This window comes from Centrocercus urophasianus, unplaced genomic scaffold, assembly GCF_019232065.1.
Source record: "Centrocercus urophasianus isolate 14NV4802_14NV808 unplaced genomic scaffold, USGS_Curo_1.0 seq_32, whole genome shotgun sequence".
Classification (NCBI taxonomy): Eukaryota; Metazoa; Chordata; class Aves; order Galliformes; family Phasianidae; genus Centrocercus; species Centrocercus urophasianus.
The window spans coordinates 5,356,230-5,375,024 of NW_024884889.1; the positions used below are offsets into that span (position 1 = coordinate 5,356,230).

The following is an 18,795-nucleotide window of genomic DNA, read 5'->3' on the forward strand; positions in this document are numbered from 1 at the left end:
CCCCCCCCCCCCCCCCCCCCCCCCCCCCCCCACAACAACAAACAAGACTTCTTGATTGGACACTGAAATGTGAAAATATAATTGATGTGTTAGAAATACTTCACTATTTCCACAGTGATGGTAGCCAAGAATTTGCGTTTTGAGTTATTGCTGAAGTTAGTTAATGCTTTGCAGGGCTTTTAAGTCTGTAAGCCATGAGGCAGTACTGCATGATTTAAAATATCTGGGCTGATAGAAACTGCCTTCCAGGCAGAAGTTTCTGGTATTAAAATATCCTTAATAATAATGCTTTGGTCAGGTGAATGAGGTACTGGAGGACTTAAGGCCCAAACCTGTGGATTGTTCAGAACGTCACAAGTGGAAGAAGTTTGCACGCTTTGTTGATAAATTGCATGAAATGGGTAAATTGCCTGCTATATTTTTTATGTAAGTATTTACTTTCCCTGTATTATGTGTTCATTGACTAGAGAAAAATGAGAAAAAATGGAAGATGCTGTTCATTTGGTTTTCGTTTTGTTGGTTTTAAAGTGTATGAAATAAAGACTCGCAAGCTCTATCATCCCATTTATCTTTATGTGGGACTTTGTATTTTTATCTGTGTTTATGGGTCTGAAGATTTAAATGAAGTAAAACTGTGAATAAATTACTGTCTGGGAAGGTTAGAATCTGTGAGTGATACGATGGGAAATTATGAGAAGCTGAATCACACTGAAGTAAGAGTTGAATTCTCCATTAGCTTTGCTCCTGTGTGTTAAGTGTAAGTTCAGCTCTTTATTTAGAGTTTGAAGAGTGTGTGTAGGTGCAGGCTTGATAGGGAAAAGGATGAAATGAGCTTCTATGAATGTATCTTTTGTTATGATTTCACTGCAAAACCTCTGTCAACGTAGTGTTTTATCCAGTGAAATGGATCAATTAACCCATCTTGAATACATCTGAGATGTAACTTCACAAAGCATCAAATGGGCACAACCTACTGACAACATAATCAATGCTTTTCAAAGTATCAGTAGTTCGTTAACACTGATCTTAATATTGAAAAGAAGCTACTTAGCATTACACGGAGTTGTCCAGTGCTAAGCAACAGTCACATAAGGTAGAATGTTTTCTTATCCCAATATGAAGCCTTGCTCTTCCTTGCAATGGACAATTTAGTAGTTGGGGGAGAATGCTAGCTGCCATTTCATTTCTTACAAGTTTGTGCTGATAAAAAAGCATTTCTGAAAGAACGCTGGAAAGGAAGAAGCAAAAGTGAGTATACAGGTTGTCAATCTCTAAATGCTAGTAACGGTTTCTTTTTGTATTTTGAGTGACAGTCTAGTTGAAAAATAGTGTTGTGTCTGCTTTCAAGTTCAAGCCAATAGATTTCAAAATTACCAACAGATATTTGTAAATCCTTCGTTTAAGGAGTGATTTCACAGCTGCTTTATGAACTGCAGCATCGTTTTGGGGCGCTAGGAAGTTAGAAGGGTTTCTCTTCACAGAGAAAGAGAAGTGGCTTATTCTCATCTGCTGTGGAATGATGGGTTCTTAGAAATTTTTGGTGATGTATGGCTCTTACAAGGCACTGTGTGTGGAGTGTGAATCCTCTGTTCAGTAACTAATTATAACAAAATGATCACTGTGGGATGAAAACACATTGCAGACCAGTGGGTGTGGAGGCGTAACCTAGTGACATGAAGTTGGGATTTGGAGTAGAGAAATGTATTATCTGATGCTGTTCTAAGGAGTTGGTGTAATGTAACAGCTCTTTGTGGACCTCCTCTGTGCTGTGTTCTGACAAGGGATGAGCATCAAACAGGTTTTTTATAAACTTGTATCTTTTTATGTGTCCAAGTCCTGAGAATTTGTGAGGCAGATGAAAGGGATTTGGAGTCCTCAGAAACAGATGCTGACTTGAAATAGTAGATTGGTATTTGTTGACGGTGGTAAGCTTTTTCCAACCTAATTCATCAACAGCTCAAGCAAATGATCACCCATTATGGTATCAAGTCAGCATGGAATTAATAGAGACTCCTGAAAGAGCAGGTATTGAAGTTCTAGCAGCCTAATTGCTTTTGTGGCCTTTGGTAGGGAGAACATTACTTGGAGCCCTCTTCTCTTAAAAACACCAGGGAAAGGAATGTACTGGCACCACACTTTTACTTATGTGGCTGAATAAATTGAATTCACTCCCAAGGAATCAAGCCTAAACGGGAAATAGTTGTTATTGAGCTCTGTCATTGATGAAGAAAGTTTAAGCAAGAATTGTGTTAAGATCTGTTTGGCCTTAACAAGTATAGAGTCCTTCAGTTTTTGTTCTTGGTGACTGCTGGATTTGAATGACTTGCGAGTATTCTAACAGACTAAGGTTGCAGCCTCATGCCAGGTGTTTGTGAACACTTCTTAGTGTTAGTCAAAATGATCTGCTGTCAATCCTTATTGCAACAAGGATTTGATAACTGCTTACTGAGGGTGAAGCTGGTATAGTCCTTATCCTTGTTAAGCTTCAAACAGCGCAGTGTTGAAAAGGCTATGAGGAAGAACAGCTAAGTAGAAGACTAGAAGAAACAGGCATTGATTTTTTTTTTTTTTTTTTTTTTTCTTCAACTGGTTAGTTGAGAAGGATTAAAATTATTTAAGGGAGGATTGAGCATGCTTTCTGCAAATAATTTAATGGCACAATCATTTTATATATGGCCACTCAGATTAGAAATAAATGCAGTTAGTAAGTGAATGGTGGGCTATGATGTGGTTCTTGGCAGCCTGGTCCAGTAATTGGCGAATCCTGCCCATGACAAGGGTGTTAAAACCAGATGATTTTTGAGGTCCTTTTCAACCCAGGCCACTCTAATTCTATGATTTAACAATCAGCTAGTAATGTGCTTCCAGTTAATTCTACTAACTGTGGTTGGGTAAAAAGTCTTGCTGAGTATTACTGTAACAGCATTTGTTACGTACGCTTAGAAATAAAGAGCTCTATTAGAGTTGTCCTAACTGATGTGTATTGCTTAAAGATTTGGCTTAGATTCAGTGGAAAAGGCAGCCAGGAATGTCTTCCTGAATTTGCTGGAAAAACAAGGCAATGAATGTGACCCTAGAATGGAGAAGGAAAAAGAAGATATAAAGAAGAAATTAAGGAAAGTGAATAAAACACTAATGAAATCTGAGAACATGTAAGTATTAGAACTTAGTATGCTATTGTCGAGCTTACACATTACAACAGAGTAAAATTTTGTGTTAAGCTATTTCTGGGAATGTACCTTATGATGTGATGGGGAATGTACCCCATACCAAGCAGCCAGTTGCAGTTGCTTTAGCAACCCTCATGGTGGGTATTAAATAGCAGCACCTAGTGCATAGATGGAGAAAGGAAATACTAGTGTGGCTGATACTGGGTAAAGTGCTGGTGCTACAGCATGAGGATGAGAGAGAGACTTGAATGTATGAGGTCAGCCACTGTGGAAGAACACATTGATAGTTTGATTTCACTGGGTCTGGTTATATTAGTGGATCTTTGAAATGTGGGTACACCTGGCTGATGAAATGCTCTTCAAAAATGTGACAGCATTTTGCTTTGATTATACCTTAACTTTGCTCTAGTTTTCCACTTCCTTGTTTCGTGATCATGGGGTGTAAAATCTGACCTTAGTAGTAATGAGTTAAAATCCAGTATGAGTTTAGACTCAATGGCTTGAAAGCCTGCTTCTGGTTTCCTTCTCTTCAAATCCTTCCCCAGATCTCTACAGTCCATGTAATTATTTGCAGTAAATTGATCACGTTTCTTTTTAATGTGGAATTTTTTTTCACTGTGCAATAGTGATAGCTTATTAATTTGCTAAGCAAGGTATTTGTAGTTGCTGTGTTCATAATTTTTCATTTTTTTATATCACTGTAATTGCTTCCTTCTCCTTCGCCCAGAATTATTCACTGTTTTGCATATCAGCCAAGTTAAAATGGAGACGTTAGCATTATAAGTAATTCTACATGAAGACATCTACCTTCATTTTTGAGCCTACAGTTTGAAAGAGAACACATATGAACCTTTAAGAACCCAAAGTATGTATTAAAATACAAATAGGTATGTTAAAGAAATAATCTTTTCAATTGTATGTTTTAAACAGCGATACCAAAAAGGTGAAACCTAGTAAAATGGAAAGCATGGTGATGCTTTTGTCTATGAAAAAACAGCTACAGGAAAGACTTAACAAGCTCACTGCAATCCCTTCTATGTGTACTTATGCTGATCCTAAAGCAGTGGATGAAGATGTAAGTAATTGATAATCACACTTATGGTTTTCTATGTTTTAAAATGCTTGGATTAGTGCACAAATCATAAAATGCACATAGTAAGTGATGCAATTGCTATTCATAACAATACTCACTAACTTTGTGAAATAATCTGGATTCTGAATTTGATTCCAGGTCTCAATCTTACATAATTTTATTTTGAAGATGTATGGAGCAACTTTCATTCTACCAACTGTCAACTCATCACCACCGTGCCCACCACAACTGTCCCTATAGTCTATGTACTAGAACTACACCCTATACAGGTGGCTACCTGTATGCATTTATTGAAAACCCTCAAGGGTGGTGACTCTACTGCTTCTTCAGGCATCTTCTTCAAATGCCCTGTCAAATGCTTGGACTCGAATGGCTAAGAGATCAATTTCATTTTCATTGTGGACATTTGGTGATGATTAATGCTTAATGCTTTTTTTTTTTTTTTTTTTTTTTTATTTGTAGACTTTGAGGAAGATTTTTTACCGGCTTAGGTTTCAGAGACATGGTTATCTGCATCAAATGCTGGCACGGAGGGGCATTGGGTATCATCACGGAGCTATGGCCATGAGGGAAAGGCAAACAGTGGAGATGCTTTTCAGGCTGGGATATATCAAGGTTGGAAAATCAAGTTTAATTGAGCTTTTTAAGCTTTGTTTCTCCATACTAGTAAACAAAGTTTAGTGTATCACATATCAGTGGTAAAATACACTGCACTGACTGATGTAAGGTGAATATTAAGGCTCTTAAGAAATCTGATATTGCCCTTTCTCACACGTAGTTGTATTTAATATTTTACAGGTGGTCACAGCTACTTCAACACTCGCTCTAGGGATCAACATGCCATGTAGGTCTGTGGTCTTTGCTGATGATTCTGTCTTCTTAGATGCACTAAATTACAGGCAGGTATGTGTGCAGAACATGTGCTATTTATATTACAAGAGAAGTAGATGCATAGCTGTCATCACACAAATACAGATGATGTCTTTTCTTTTACATGTACTTCCGGATAAGTACTGAATTTTAGCTGTTTACCTTGGCGACAAAAATGATTTCAGCTACTATGATTTTACTAATGTGTCAGAACTGATGGCCCACAAGTAACATGAATCCTCAAAAGACCTATTTTACTAACAAAAGCATTGTAATTGCTCTGTAAGTAAGATGCATAGATTTCTTTTTCGTTTACAAGAGTCAGCACAAACAAAAGGTATTTTGTTCTAGCCTTTCCTTACAAATGTGTAATAAAAAAACCAAAACCATGCTATAAGAACACTCAGTGGGGATACAGTGATGAAGATAAACAGCACTGACTGAATCGGGACCTCTGAGTTAATTCCATCTTGGAATGCACTCTGCAAATGCAGTAATGCATTTGCCTCCAGCTATTTGACAGTCTAGCAGATAGGCTTCAGACTCTTCATTAGTCTGTTTCCCGCTCTTCTGCTACTCTTCAAGCCCGTGTTTTCATGAAGTACTTCTAGTTTGCCTCTGGCTCAGGATCAAAGCAGCCAATGCAGCTGAAAGCATCAGCTGGAGGGTAGCTCTCAGAGAGTGTATCTGTGCAGTAATTAGACTCCCATGCATCTCTCTTCTGCTGTGCATAAATGAGATGATTCCAGCTTTGTTACATTATCAGGTACAAGGGACAACTACTGGTGTAGTCCTGATACAATAGACCTGAGCAAGAAAGGATGAATGAAGCAAAAGAACTTACCCTTGTGTAGACTCCTTCTACTCCTTATTCATTTTCTCTGCTCTACATTCATACTGAATCTTCTTCTTTATAATGTAATTAAAATAACAGTACAAATATTATATTCTTAGATGTCAGGACGTGCTGGAAGACGGGGACAAGATATGATTGGAGATGTGTTCTTCTATGATATTCCATTGCCCAAGGTTGAAAGACTTATCAAATCCAATGTACCTCAACTGAAAGGCCAGTTTCCTCTGACTATCTCCTTAATACTGAGACTCATGCTGTTGGCTGCAAAGGCTGATGACAAAATGGATGCCAGAGCAAAGGTTTCACTTTTTTTTTTTAATATGAATTCAATCGTGTCTAAGTTAAATTAAGTTATAATATCTCCTTAACACGAGCAGAAAGTTATGCATTTCAAAAGTAAGCTGTCTGTCTGGATACAGATATTAGAAGCAGCATAGCAGAGTGAGATCTGCTTTCATGTTTTCTGTGGTATCACACAATGCGTTTTCATCCATCTTTCTTGACAATAAACTACATAGTCAAAAGGAATGCTATTATTGGGAGAGCATTTTTACTTGTTCTATACAGTATGTGCACTTCTTTGGAGAATCAGAAAATCTCCCAATATTTCCAGCTTAGTTTGAGGAAAAGAGGTGAACGTATCTTCCCCTCAGAAAGACAGCTATGAAATGAGGCCTCAGTTGAAACAATGAGAAAGCTGTGTGCATTACTCTTTTTTTGGAATCAGCGTAGTAGCAGTCTGGAATCAAAAAGCTAGAACTTTAATTCATTTGCTTTTTACAATATGCATTTCTTTGCATTTCTATTTTTTTTTTTTTTGTTTTTGTTTAGGCATTGTCAGTGCTGAAGCACTCGCTGATGTCATTCAAAAGAGAAAGATATGTTGGAGTATTAAAAATGTATTTTATGTTTTCTTTGCAGTTTCTTATCAAAGAGGTAGGTTTTACATCATTCAGGATAATGCCTATGTGTAAATACAGGCTTGTTTTTCCTTCAACCTATGGATTCTCATAATTCAGTACTCTTTGCTTTAGGAGCCATGTGTTTTAATTTCTGGGCTCTCTAGTTAAAGAGTGACAGGAAAGCACTGGAGAAAGTTCAGAGGAGGGCCGCAGTGATGATTAGGGCCAGGAGCATCTCCCTTATCTGGAGAGGCTGAGAGACTGGGGGCTGTAGTCTGGAAAGGAGAATACTAAAAGGGATCTTAGCTTATCAGTACTGATAATAAACTCAAGGGTGGGAATGGAGAAGATGAGGACTCCCCTGATACTCCCATTGAATAGGAAAATCTGAAGTCAGTTTGCAGGAGGCATAAACAACATATCCAAAAAGTTACAGTTAGCATAAAAACTGGCCAAAACCAGGCCCAGGTACATGGTATACTGTCTCCCATGCTTTTCTTAAGAGTGGAACAAACCAACCAACCAACCCCAACAACTGCAAAAATATGGTTCTCTGCCTATTCCTTACTTCCTTACAGGGTGTGATGCCAGGAGGGTGTCCCAGAACTCATGGCCTTGAATTGAGTTTTATTCCACAAGCTTGCCTAGCTTTTGAAATTGTATATACTTCTAGCACCTTGACATCCTGTGACAATACACTTGTCTGATCACTGCTTGTTCTGCTCTCATCCTGTCAAACATTTGGATTAATGGTTTTGAATGCCATCAAATATCACTTTTGTGACAGTATGCACTTGTCATTTGCAACATGATCTATACTGGTACTAAAATGATGAAGTCAACGTTTATGCTTTGCGTAGGTGATAAGGATCTTCCCTAGAAATGCTCAAATGTTTGTTACCTTGTTTTCCCGTAATGACACAGTTATGGCGTTTAAAAAAAAAAAAAAAAAACAACTGAAAAAAGAAACTGAGTATGTTGTTCAACATATGCATTGGGTTGAATGACTATCTATAATATGTAATGCCACCATTTTGAGTTTTTGTCAAATGGATGTTCACAACTAAACTTATTTTGCTGTCAAACAGGGCTACTTGGATCAAGAAGGTAACCCCGTAGGTTTTGCTGGGCTTGTGACACACTTACACTATCACGAACCTTCAAACTTTGTCTTAGTGAGTTTTCTTGTGAAAGGTTTATTTCACAAACTGTGCCGGCCAATTAAGGAAGGTAAATAACATTTCATGCTTCTTAATACTTCACACATCTTACAGAGTCTGTGGAAGGCTCTGTAACCCCAAAGGTCAGCAGACTTATGTGCCTCCTTGCTGCTCCTATCTTTTGCTTACCTAGCCTTCATCCCCACGTTGGCTTCTGCCTGTGTGCACTCTGCATGTGCTTGGATTTCTGAGGAAAAAAGGATGCTATGCATTAGAAAAGTTGATTTATTCTAGGAAAAAAAAAACAATTCTGTCTCCAGAGCATTAACGTTACGCAGAAAATAATATGAATGACTTCTGGATATAAACTTTAAAAAGTAGTTAATATCGCTGTCTTGTTGCATGAGTAACATCTGTTTTGTGCACTAAGATGTGATGTGTGTACCCACTCTATCAGTTTGTGGATACAACTGTTTAATTACCTAATGCAGTTTTCTTTGTTTATCCAGTTGTATCCAGTTTGGCAGTCAACTCTTGTCTATTGCAACTGAGAGGGAAACTCCTGAATGGAAGTTATTTTAAGCAAACTTTGGGGGCTAAGTTTTCATAAATAACCCGTGTGCTTTTTGCTTTGATACAGGCTCAACTGATTTCTCGGAAGAAGTCCTAGAGAAGCTAGTGCTTGTTCTAGCAAATCTATTTGGGAGAAGATACCTTCCAGCCTGCTCAATGGCATTTAAACACACGTTTTACCAGTCCAAGGTAGAGAAAGCATTGCTCTAACTTATGTTGTGAACTGCCTCTATGAATTTGTTTCGATGTGTCAGACTAGTGTTAGTAGTTTCAGCAGCCAGCTGCCTCCCCTGCCCTCCCCAACTGCTTCCTCATTACTCCTCGATGGCAGGACAGTAAGAAAATAAGATTGAAAACTCCATGACTGAAGACAAAAACAGGGAGTTTGTTTACCCAGTTATAATTACACATACAGCCTTAGCTTATTACTGCTTAATACTCAAATCTGTTTTAAGAAAACAAAACAAAACACCAACCCACCTTTCTTGTTCTTACTTAGCTTTCCCTTGTTCAACTTCACCCCTTCATTCCAAACTATTTTACTTCCCCTGATCTATGACGGACATGAAACGAAGGGCTGAGGTCAATTCCTAACTATTCTGTCATTCCTTCCTCCTTACTTTTCATTTCAGCCCTAGCATGCTAGCATGGGTTACTCCTGTGAGCTGAGTTCCTCCTGGATAAATGTGCTCCACCGTGGGCAGTCTGCAGGCCACAGTTCTTCCAAGAAATAAACGGCAGCTCTATTCTGGGCTCCTCTGCAGGCTGCAATGTGGGTATCAGCTGTGGCATGAACTTCTCCGCAAGCTGGAGGGAAATAATTACTCATCTGCTGTATCCATGGCCTGTATTAAAATACCTGCTTCACTGCTCTTTCTTTTACAGCATGTAGAGAATCACCAGTTACAGCATCTGGAGCAACACCTCCTCTCTATTTCTTCCCTGACCTTGGTGTTCTAACTGCAGTTTCTCAGCTTTTACTTCACTCCTCTGCCTGTGTGACACTTTTGCCTTTTGTAAATACCTTTAGCAGTAGTTGCTGGGCTCATCTTTGCCCTGGGCTGGCTCTGCTGCAGAGCTGGCTGAAACCACCTGAATCACAGGCAATCCTGGCCTCTTCACAAAGTAGCCACCTCTGCAGGCACCTACTGCTAAAACCTTGACACCTGTACCCTGTGTGAATTTCTGAAAAAAACAAAGTACTTACCAGCTGAGGATAAAGAAGCCTTGTTTCATCAAGCACAGAAGAAGCAGTCGAGTGTCCTGTTTAATTAGAAGTACTGAGTTTTTTCTTTGTCTTAAGAAACTGTAGCTTTTCCTGTCACGTAGCAGTGACCCAGAAGGATATTAGCACCATCTGCTGGCCTGTGTAGGCTTAAGAGCATCTTTTTCCAACAGTGGGACAGTAGTACAGGATGAGCATTATCTCATGCACAAAGTAAACCGAACTTAAGGGTTTCACAAAGTGCAACATCCTATTGCTGCCTCTTCCATGCAAACTCCATTTTTAGAGTACACAGCTACAGCCTGAGAACAAACAAAGCTTCTTTGCATTTCAATGCTCCTGTGTCCGGTTTCTAAAAAAGACCAATTTCTGCAAAGTGGCTACTCATACAAAAGGGCTTTCTGAATGGCAGCAAAGCACCAGCGTTTTTCACGTGTGATGGGGAATCCCTGAGCACTGATGTATGCAAAACTAGATCTGAGTAGGTAGTCCTGCAGAAGTACCTTAATAGCTATCTAAACATCATTTAATAAAGCTGAGTACTCCTGAGTAAAAATTCAAGGAATTTGTATGCTTCTTACTTTCCATGTCTTTTTCTGTTTAAAACAGATGTGCATCTCAGGGAGAAACTCCTGAATTTTAGATGGATAGTTGGTCTGCCAGATCAGGCAGAGTTTACAGTGGTAGTCTCCTTTCCTTTACGTGTGCTGTTTGTACCAGTAATTGTGCTGAAGTACAAGTGACACATCTGGAGAAATTACCTGAATTAAGGCATTAAGTGCTTGCTATTTCAGGTCTTTCTAGAAGATCTGCCAGAAGACTTTGCAGATGCTGTCAATGAGTACAACACCAAGGTTGAAGAAAACTTTGCTCATTTTCTTCTGACAACAGCTAAGCTGGCAGATATGGAAGAAGAATACAAACTTCCACTGTCAAAGACAGGTAGGAAATGAAAAACAAATGCATAATCAGCATTTGTGACATTGTTAGGAAAGATAAATTATCATTTTGTAAAAAAAAAAAAAAAAAAAAGTGAATTTAGACATGTTAGGGACATACAGTTTCTGTTTTACTTCTGATGTACCAATTACATTAGTATATGGTAGCAATTTTGTACAGGAAAAAATCACTTCAGTTGCTATTGTTCTAATAACTTAGAGAAATAAATAGTTAAGGGAATTATTTATAAAATGAAAACAACTATATTTTATTGAAAGCCTTTTTATTTAATAATGAACGCTTCTGCACATCCTGAAATGCTTGCAATGCTTGAGTAGCTTTCAGAGTCTTGGGAGTGTTAGACTGTAGAATATGAAAAGCCCCTATGAAAATGTGAATTATGAAAATCAGTTTACAAAATCAGCATCCCCAGTTAGAGTATTTTTGTGAGTACTACTTTTATTTAGAATGCGAGCCACAGAAACTGAATTTACCCCTCTACCAACGTGGTAAAGTTTCTTATTGAAATGAAAGGTCTAACACTCAGGTGTGGTTGCACTCTCCCTACTTTGCTGAAACTGTTTAATTGCAAGAGAAAATACTAGGAATTGCATTAGATTTATTAAAAAAGAAATGTAAGATTGAACTGTGTTCGGAAGTTCAAGCAGCAGAAGAGACTTTTGTACTTAAACTTTGGAGCAATGCTGCAAAGAAAATACACTGTGAAACTGCTGCTGTATTTTTGAATGGCACAGAGTGTAACAAAAGCATACTCAGCATCACAAATAGCAGAAAAGGATGCAGTTCAAGAAGTGAAGTTCAAGAAGTAATATTGTTAGCCGTTTGGAAACAAAGTTTCTATTTAAGCTGTTTTTCTTCAACATAGGATGCAATAAAACCTGTAAATAGAAAAAGCACTCTCCTAGGTTTTGCTGTTCATTCACAAGTCAAGGAGAAAGGTTAAGTCATACGGAGGGGAGGAGAGTTTAGATGCAGTTACCCTCATCATGAGAAAGCTTTCTCTTATGCACTGTGATCAATTGCTTAGAACCTCCTAAGAACAAACAAACACCATGAAGGATCTAAGCTTAGAAGATTAACTACAATTACTACCATTAGCGGATAAATCTCAAACTCGCTTGTTTTAAAATTCTCTGCTGGAACTGCCTGTGTCTGTATTGTAGCTGTTGTTGTGTTTGGAACTTCCCATGTAGATTTCTCATCTGAAAAATGGCACAGCACTGAACTGGCATCTTATTTGATGGACGACACCAAACGCATATCTGCTGTCTCACCTTTTGCGTGTATATCCGGAATGGTTGATGACGATCTATTTCATGGGGAGAATGTTAATAAAGTAAGTTATTGTTTCATAAAGGGCAGAATTTGATTACCTTTTAATAACCATGTTTTATTACCATCTTCTTCCCTCTGTTCACCATGCAGGCTTCAAGGATTTAAGGATTTCTCTTAAGGAAAAACAAACTACAGACTCAGAAGAACCAGCACTGATTAGCACTAAATTATAACAATGCAAGAAACACAGAATGTATGGGTGTTTAAAAAAGAAAAAAAAGCAAAAAAAAAAAAAAAAAAAAAAAAAAAGCAGTTTGCTTTCTGAGAAGATCTCTGTTCTTTTGGCTGTTAAGTGAATTATTCAAAGTTAAGGAAAGTTCAGCTTTAAAATACACTTCCAGGCTTTTTCTGCTTTTTTTTTTTTTTTTTTTAATAAACTCAATTATGAAGTGATTTCAAGGAACTTAGTAAGGCATGCGTTATTGCATTGAGCATTTCCTTCTTTATTCGTTATGAGATTACGTGAGATAACATGAAGTATGTAAAGTGTAATACAGATCAGGGTGTTTGCTGTTAGCTTGTGTTTTGCTGTGCCCTTCAACATGTCTTGTAGCATTAGGGAGTTATCTCAGCATTCCTGATTCTGATTAGAATAAGGTAACTCAGATGACTACAATTTGGATTTTGTAATTCACTTTCACCCTCAAGATGTGCCATGCGTAATGCTGGTATGTTGAAAATATCAGCAAGAGAGTCTGAATACATAGCATATATTTATGGAAAAGTTCCCTTGTAGAACTCAAGAAATCTAGCAGCCTAAATAAATTATTCATGGATCATTGCAAAGCACTGTAAGTGAATTGAGCAAGATAGCTTCCGTCTACGGCCTTTGTGTACTTGTGCAGGTATTCTGACTTGCACAGGATTAGAAACACGGAGTGTGTCAGCTGTGGGGCTGTAGTTGCTTCTATGTTTGTGGCACAGAACGTACAAAAAAACCCAAGTTCTTAAGCAGGCTTTTTTTTTTCCAGGCTGTACTACGCTCCCTTGGAATTAACGTCAGAAACTGCCCCCTGCTTCATTTGAAGAAGTATGATGAACAAGGAAGAAGCTTGCCACTCAACGCATACGCGCTGGACTTCTACAAGCACGGCTCCTTGATTGCTGTGGCAACTGATAACTGGTACGCATTGCCATCTTGAATATAGTGAAACAGTATCATTGCTTTCAACGTGGTATTAGTACACCTCTTTGTTTTTAAAGCCTTCTCTTTCAGGAATTTAGGATTGCAATATATATATTAAATACAGTTAGAGCTGAATGTTACAATGAACACAGAACACAGATAACAGTAAATTCTAACGACAACGTCTGTGAAGTGCCAGATGGATTTTGAAAACAGTATGATAATGCAAAGTCTTTACTGGAGTGATAGGTTATTTTGAGGTTGCGCCAGCTTAACCCAAGTACTACTTGATCAAAACCACAAACTCTGGCGTAGAGGAAGATCGTCATTACAGAAGCTTGTCTTACTCCAGCAAAACGAAACTTGCTAATGATTCAAAGTTAGCATTAATATTGCTTCGACACTTCCTCCTTTCTTCATCTTTTTTGAGCATTTGGCAACTTGCCCTCACAATTCAACGTTCTCTCATTTTGCCTTCATTCTCAAAGCCTATTAAGTTTTGTGAATACCTCCTCTCTCTGCTTCCTGAGACAACATAAACTCCATGAATTGCTCTCTGTACAAGTTTGGCATGAATGCTACATCATCAAAAGACAAGAAAATACATTATTGTCAATACAATACTCATGGTATTCTAAATGACTAGGAACTGAGATTTCTTAAGCTGCATTCCACCATGCACTGATCCTCTTTGTATAGTATCTTAGATATTAGTGGAAAGCTACTCTTCTCTGTTTCCTACTCCATTTAGTCAGCAGTTTCATCTGAAGCAAACAGCCTTCCTGTTTAGCTTTGGAACACTTAGTTGTTCTAGAAACTGAAACCATGTTCCCAATACTAATGAAATAATTTTCCAACCATGAGTGATGAGTCATGACAGCTTAGTATGACTACAGAAGCACACATCTGCATAGCACTATTACACGTGAAGCTTACAGTTACTCTACAGCCCCACTGAACTAGCACATCTGAGGCTGCACAACACGTTCTTTGCACCTCAACTGACTTGGCAGGCTTTAACAAGGCAGTAGGATGATAACCATTTCACATTTTGTTGTTTTCAGGTTAAATGAAGGAGATGCCTACTACCTCCTCAAGGATTTTGTACTCCTGATTCAGTCCATAAGGTATGATGACCAATGTGTGCTTTGAATATTTACCACCTTAAAAAAAAAAAAAAAAAAACCTTAAAAGTGAAATAATGCTTTTTTGTTTTTCTTTTTGTAAAAAATAGAACCTCACTGAGCGAACTGTGCGATGATCCAAACGATCATGTTCTACTGGCATTTCAAAAACTGGGAGAAGTCTACGAAAGTAAACTTAATGCAGTCTGAGTCTTTTGGTTACAATGGATGACTGTGTGTAGGGTGGGGTGTAACACACAAAAAACCTCCACAAAAAACAACCAACAAAAATCAAAGAACACAAACCTAAAAACCAGTACTACATAATATTCTTACCATATAAACACTATCGGCTATCTTTTAAATTAGAAAGTGACTGAATGTTCAGATGTATTTCATTACAAAATTTTAGTAAAACCCACTTTTAGAAATGAAAGATTAGCACAGAAAATTCATTTTGTCATATTAATGTTTTAGTAATTCTAATGTCTACTACATTGTAGCTTTAATGTATTTCAAAAGTATGTAATTGAACATTGTGGAAGCAGATTTTCTTTTCGGTCAGTGTTTTAAATTAAGACAGTTCTCAAATACATTGAATGAGTGTAAGAATTGTGAGGCGCTAATCTCACTTGCTGCAAGTAGGAAAGCACTGGAAACTTTCAGCTCATTTCTTTGGCAATGCAAATAAAATCAACTGTTCTATTGATTTTATATGGTTTTAATAGGTAGTACCATCCTGAACATTTGCAGAAGCTCTGAAGTTTGACTGCAGCTGTAGTCTACAAAACTTTAAGTATGAAGAAGCTTGTATCAAAATAAAGTTTAATAACATGCTCTGTACGTTACGTTGCCTCATTTTTCACCTGTTGTACCCTTAAGAGTAAGAAAGATCAAAGGCACCATTAACGTAGCACTTGACCAAGTTCTCTGAAACAAAAGTTGACTGAAGTGTTTTCTATTTCTATGCTCTGTGGTTGCTTTCACAGGGGGGAAAAAACCCCCGACTTTGTCATGTGTTAATAGTTCTTCAGTTTAACCAGATTTTTGTCTACCTGTAGTCTAAATATATAGCTGTGCATACAGCATATTACAGGTACAACATCCACTCACTGTTTAGAGGGATAATAAAGCATCCCTCCTAGCCACTGAATGAAGAATGGTTTGGGTTGGAAGGGTCCTTGAAAGGCCCCAACCCCCTGCTATAGGCAGGGACACCTCCCTCTAGATCAGGTTGGTCACAGCCCCATCCAGCCTGGCCTTGAATGGCTCCAGGGTGGGGGCATCTAAAACCTCTTCACTGTCAACAAACAGAACGAAGTTATTACTGATGAAGTAAAATGTATATACTAAGAACAATGCAGAATCCTTTTTTGAATTAACTAGTTCTGCTGCTCCTAAGCTTAGCACTGATGAAGTTTTTGACTTGAAATCTCGCTAAGCAACATTAAATTCTCAAGTACGATGTGTTGTGTAGGGGATATTGAGAGGAAGAAACTATGTAGAAGGCTGTGCTGCTGAGCTACTATTAACTGACTGAAGTTTTCCTGCATTTTTTAAAACCTATGAAATAAAAATCAGGACTAGAAGTGAACATAGTGGCAGATAACTCTCCAATTCAATATGGAAAAAAAAACCAATAAAACTTACTCTTTACCATCTGGCAAGTTGTGTTCTACACAGGCAAGTCTTGCACAGCCAGAGTAAAACTGCCCTTATTTATATATTGCCATGTACATGTTTCCTGATGGAGTAACCTTTACAGCTAGCAAACAATTAATTCACTGATCAAATAATAAAGTCAGAATAAACCATATTTGAGAAGGTAGCGTGAATTATGGACGAAAAAACAGATTTATGTGTATCAGAGAACACTAATTTTATGTTGAAGACTACTGTCTCATAAAGCCTTAGGCACAGCAGTCTGTTTTTTACTTTCAGTAGCATGTCAGAAACACCTCACTTCTTTGAGGACTATCACAAAGACAAAGACTTTGTACAACACAAGAAGAGAACTAAGTCTAAAAGTGATTAAAAGTGATGAAGCAACTAAGGAATCAACTTTTGAAAAGATTAAAAATGTGTTGTCTATTAACTTAATGCCTATCTGGGCTGTAGTGTTACCATGACCTATAGAAGAAGGTCAATACAAAAGTACTGCCCTGTTTCACCTGAAAAATGCTGACCTGCAAAGTGTCACTCACCCCCTCAGACCTCTATTTGCCATGCCTGAAAAGTCAGCTTCAGGACTGTACTGAAACTGCGCACCAACAATTTCTCTGGTTGAAAACAGTGCATCACCGTCTGCTTATGTACTTGACCATTTTACAATTATGGCCTTACCCTAAAAGGGAAAGTTTCTAATTTAATTTTAATCAAACTCAAGAAACACTGCAAATTCTGGAAATTAACAGAAGATACAACAAAAGTACGTAATTTAAAGACACTGAGCAGGGTTTCTGAATGCTCCTGTCATAGAGGATTTTTTTTTATGTAAAAAAAATAATCAACCCCTCTTTTTCAAAAATATAATGTTCTAGCAACAAGTTTTCTAAGGGACTGTATATCTCCACTGCTCCTGTTTTCATTATAGAGAGATCCATGAGGACTGCCACTGTTAGCATATAATGGCCTTACAAGAATTTAACTTAATACCTTTTTAAACACTTCTGTGCATTCTGGAAAAAAACATACAGATGTTTTGAGATAAAAGTACACCAATTCTCAGGAAAAAACAAAAAAAAAACACTTAAGGGATGAACATAAAGAATGATAACACTAACAATACAGAATTTTTGCTATCTTCCTTACTACAACACAGGCACCACGAGAAGATAAGGAAGTTCTAGAAACTGTTTTTCAGCCCATTCAATGGAGGAATTCAGTAGCACCAAGACAGTGCTAGTGAATTCTTGCCAAAAATTGAGAAAAAAACAAAATTGGTTTAGAAAACATTAAGTCAAGTATTTCCAAGTTTCTGTCACAGTAAGTAAATGGATAAGCCTCACAGATTTAAATGTAAGTGAAGTTAAATCGTGAACTTGGAAATCTTTGGAAAAAACCAAACAAAAAACCCAACAGAACAATTGAGATGCCACTGAAAATTTTCAAAGGGATACTGAATGTTTTGCTTCAGAATTTATGATCTAAAACTTGCCAGTTGACATATCCACATGATGGGGGATTTATGTAAGATCTGGCAGTTCTTGCTGGAAAGCAAACACTAAAGGAAGGACCTTTAACTTAGCACTGCACTACCAGCTACATCTCCTAATAGCTAAAGCACACACATCTCTTGGCCAACAGGTGAATAAATCAGAACAGAATGGTGAATAAATTAGAAATGACCCAATTTTTACTCTGTGCCATGTTTCACAAAATAAAAATAAAAAAAAATAAAATCAATGACTTTTGGGTAATTAATACTTACAGTTAGAAGTGCAATTTCCTTTTTCCCTGATGTTGCACGAAGATTGAAGGAGATTTTGTTTTAAAGGCTATATCCTCTGAATAATCTCATCAAAACAACAAGTTAGAACTTATCTACTAGTTTCCAAATTGCTGCCAAAGGGAACTGAAAATTAAACCACTTTTTGTAAATGTAGCACTGCAGAAGTGTAGCTGATATATTTCCATGACTACCAAGAAAACTGTGGTAGTATTCCAATTTCAAATGGATCAAATTATTGAAAGTAAACTAGGAGCTGTACCTTCCTTATCCATTAAACACGGCACAGAAAAAGAATACAGTCAAAGGGAGATGAAAGACCATTTTTAGTCATGTCTTCTACAACCTTTATTTCCCCATGGCTCTTCCACGCTCAACAGAATGATAGTGTCCGTGCCCTCCTATCCCATAACCCTACTGCAAGTGCTACTGTACTGAAAGAGCAATCTATTTTGCCTTGCTACTGAGTCTACACTGAGCCTGCTCTTGGAGACCTCCGAGTTTCCCTATTACTCCTAATACCCACATAGCGCTTCCTGGCAATTCTGCTTGTGAAAGATCCAGCACACGCGGTCAATTCTTCAGTCTTTAGGAAGACATGACATTTTTCATTGTTTTTCAGTTTGGATTTATAGAAAAAAATTACTTCAGCATACGGTACTTGCTGATAAGCAGCTATGTTTCTACCACATACCTTAACAGGTAAGATTATCATAAGGAACAGCTATAAAAAGACAGGTATTCCCACTGTTTAATATGTTATGTGGCGTTTATTTTATTCTCTTTTAAGTGGAGCTGTGTTCCATTTCACCCTCTTCATGTCTCCGATTTTCTTCTAGCAGACACTTCGTCTTCCGTAACAGACAAATATTCCGATGCACTGCTGGTATCACTGGACACTGATGTCTGACTGAGCTTTTCAGTGTCAGAATCGCTGTCACTTGACATTTCTC

The 18,795-nt window shown here is 37.7% G+C and overlaps 1 protein-coding gene across 2 annotated transcripts in view; it reads left to right on the top strand.

Annotated features, from left to right (window-relative positions):
* Positions 1 to 15,230, top strand: part of DDX60 (DExD/H-box helicase 60) — a 41,464-nt gene extending 26,234 nt beyond the window's left edge. For both annotated transcript variants that reach the window (XM_042829721.1, XM_042829722.1), the window contains 14 exons: positions 299 to 426; positions 2,994 to 3,152; positions 4,101 to 4,245; positions 4,726 to 4,878; positions 5,062 to 5,166; positions 6,088 to 6,288; positions 6,821 to 6,925; positions 7,980 to 8,121; positions 8,692 to 8,813; positions 10,644 to 10,791; positions 12,003 to 12,145; positions 13,116 to 13,267; positions 14,335 to 14,397; positions 14,505 to 15,230. In XM_042829721.1, coding sequence (XP_042685655.1) covers positions 299 to 426; positions 2,994 to 3,152; positions 4,101 to 4,245; positions 4,726 to 4,878; positions 5,062 to 5,166; positions 6,088 to 6,288; positions 6,821 to 6,925; positions 7,980 to 8,121; positions 8,692 to 8,813; positions 10,644 to 10,791; positions 12,003 to 12,145; positions 13,116 to 13,267; positions 14,335 to 14,397; positions 14,505 to 14,604 — 1,866 coding nt within the window. In that variant the 3' untranslated portion in view covers positions 14,605 to 15,230. The remainder of the gene's footprint in view (positions 1 to 298; positions 427 to 2,993; positions 3,153 to 4,100; positions 4,246 to 4,725; positions 4,879 to 5,061; positions 5,167 to 6,087; positions 6,289 to 6,820; positions 6,926 to 7,979; positions 8,122 to 8,691; positions 8,814 to 10,643; positions 10,792 to 12,002; positions 12,146 to 13,115; positions 13,268 to 14,334; positions 14,398 to 14,504) is intronic.
* The last annotated feature ends 3,565 nt before the right edge of the window (positions 15,231 to 18,795 follow it).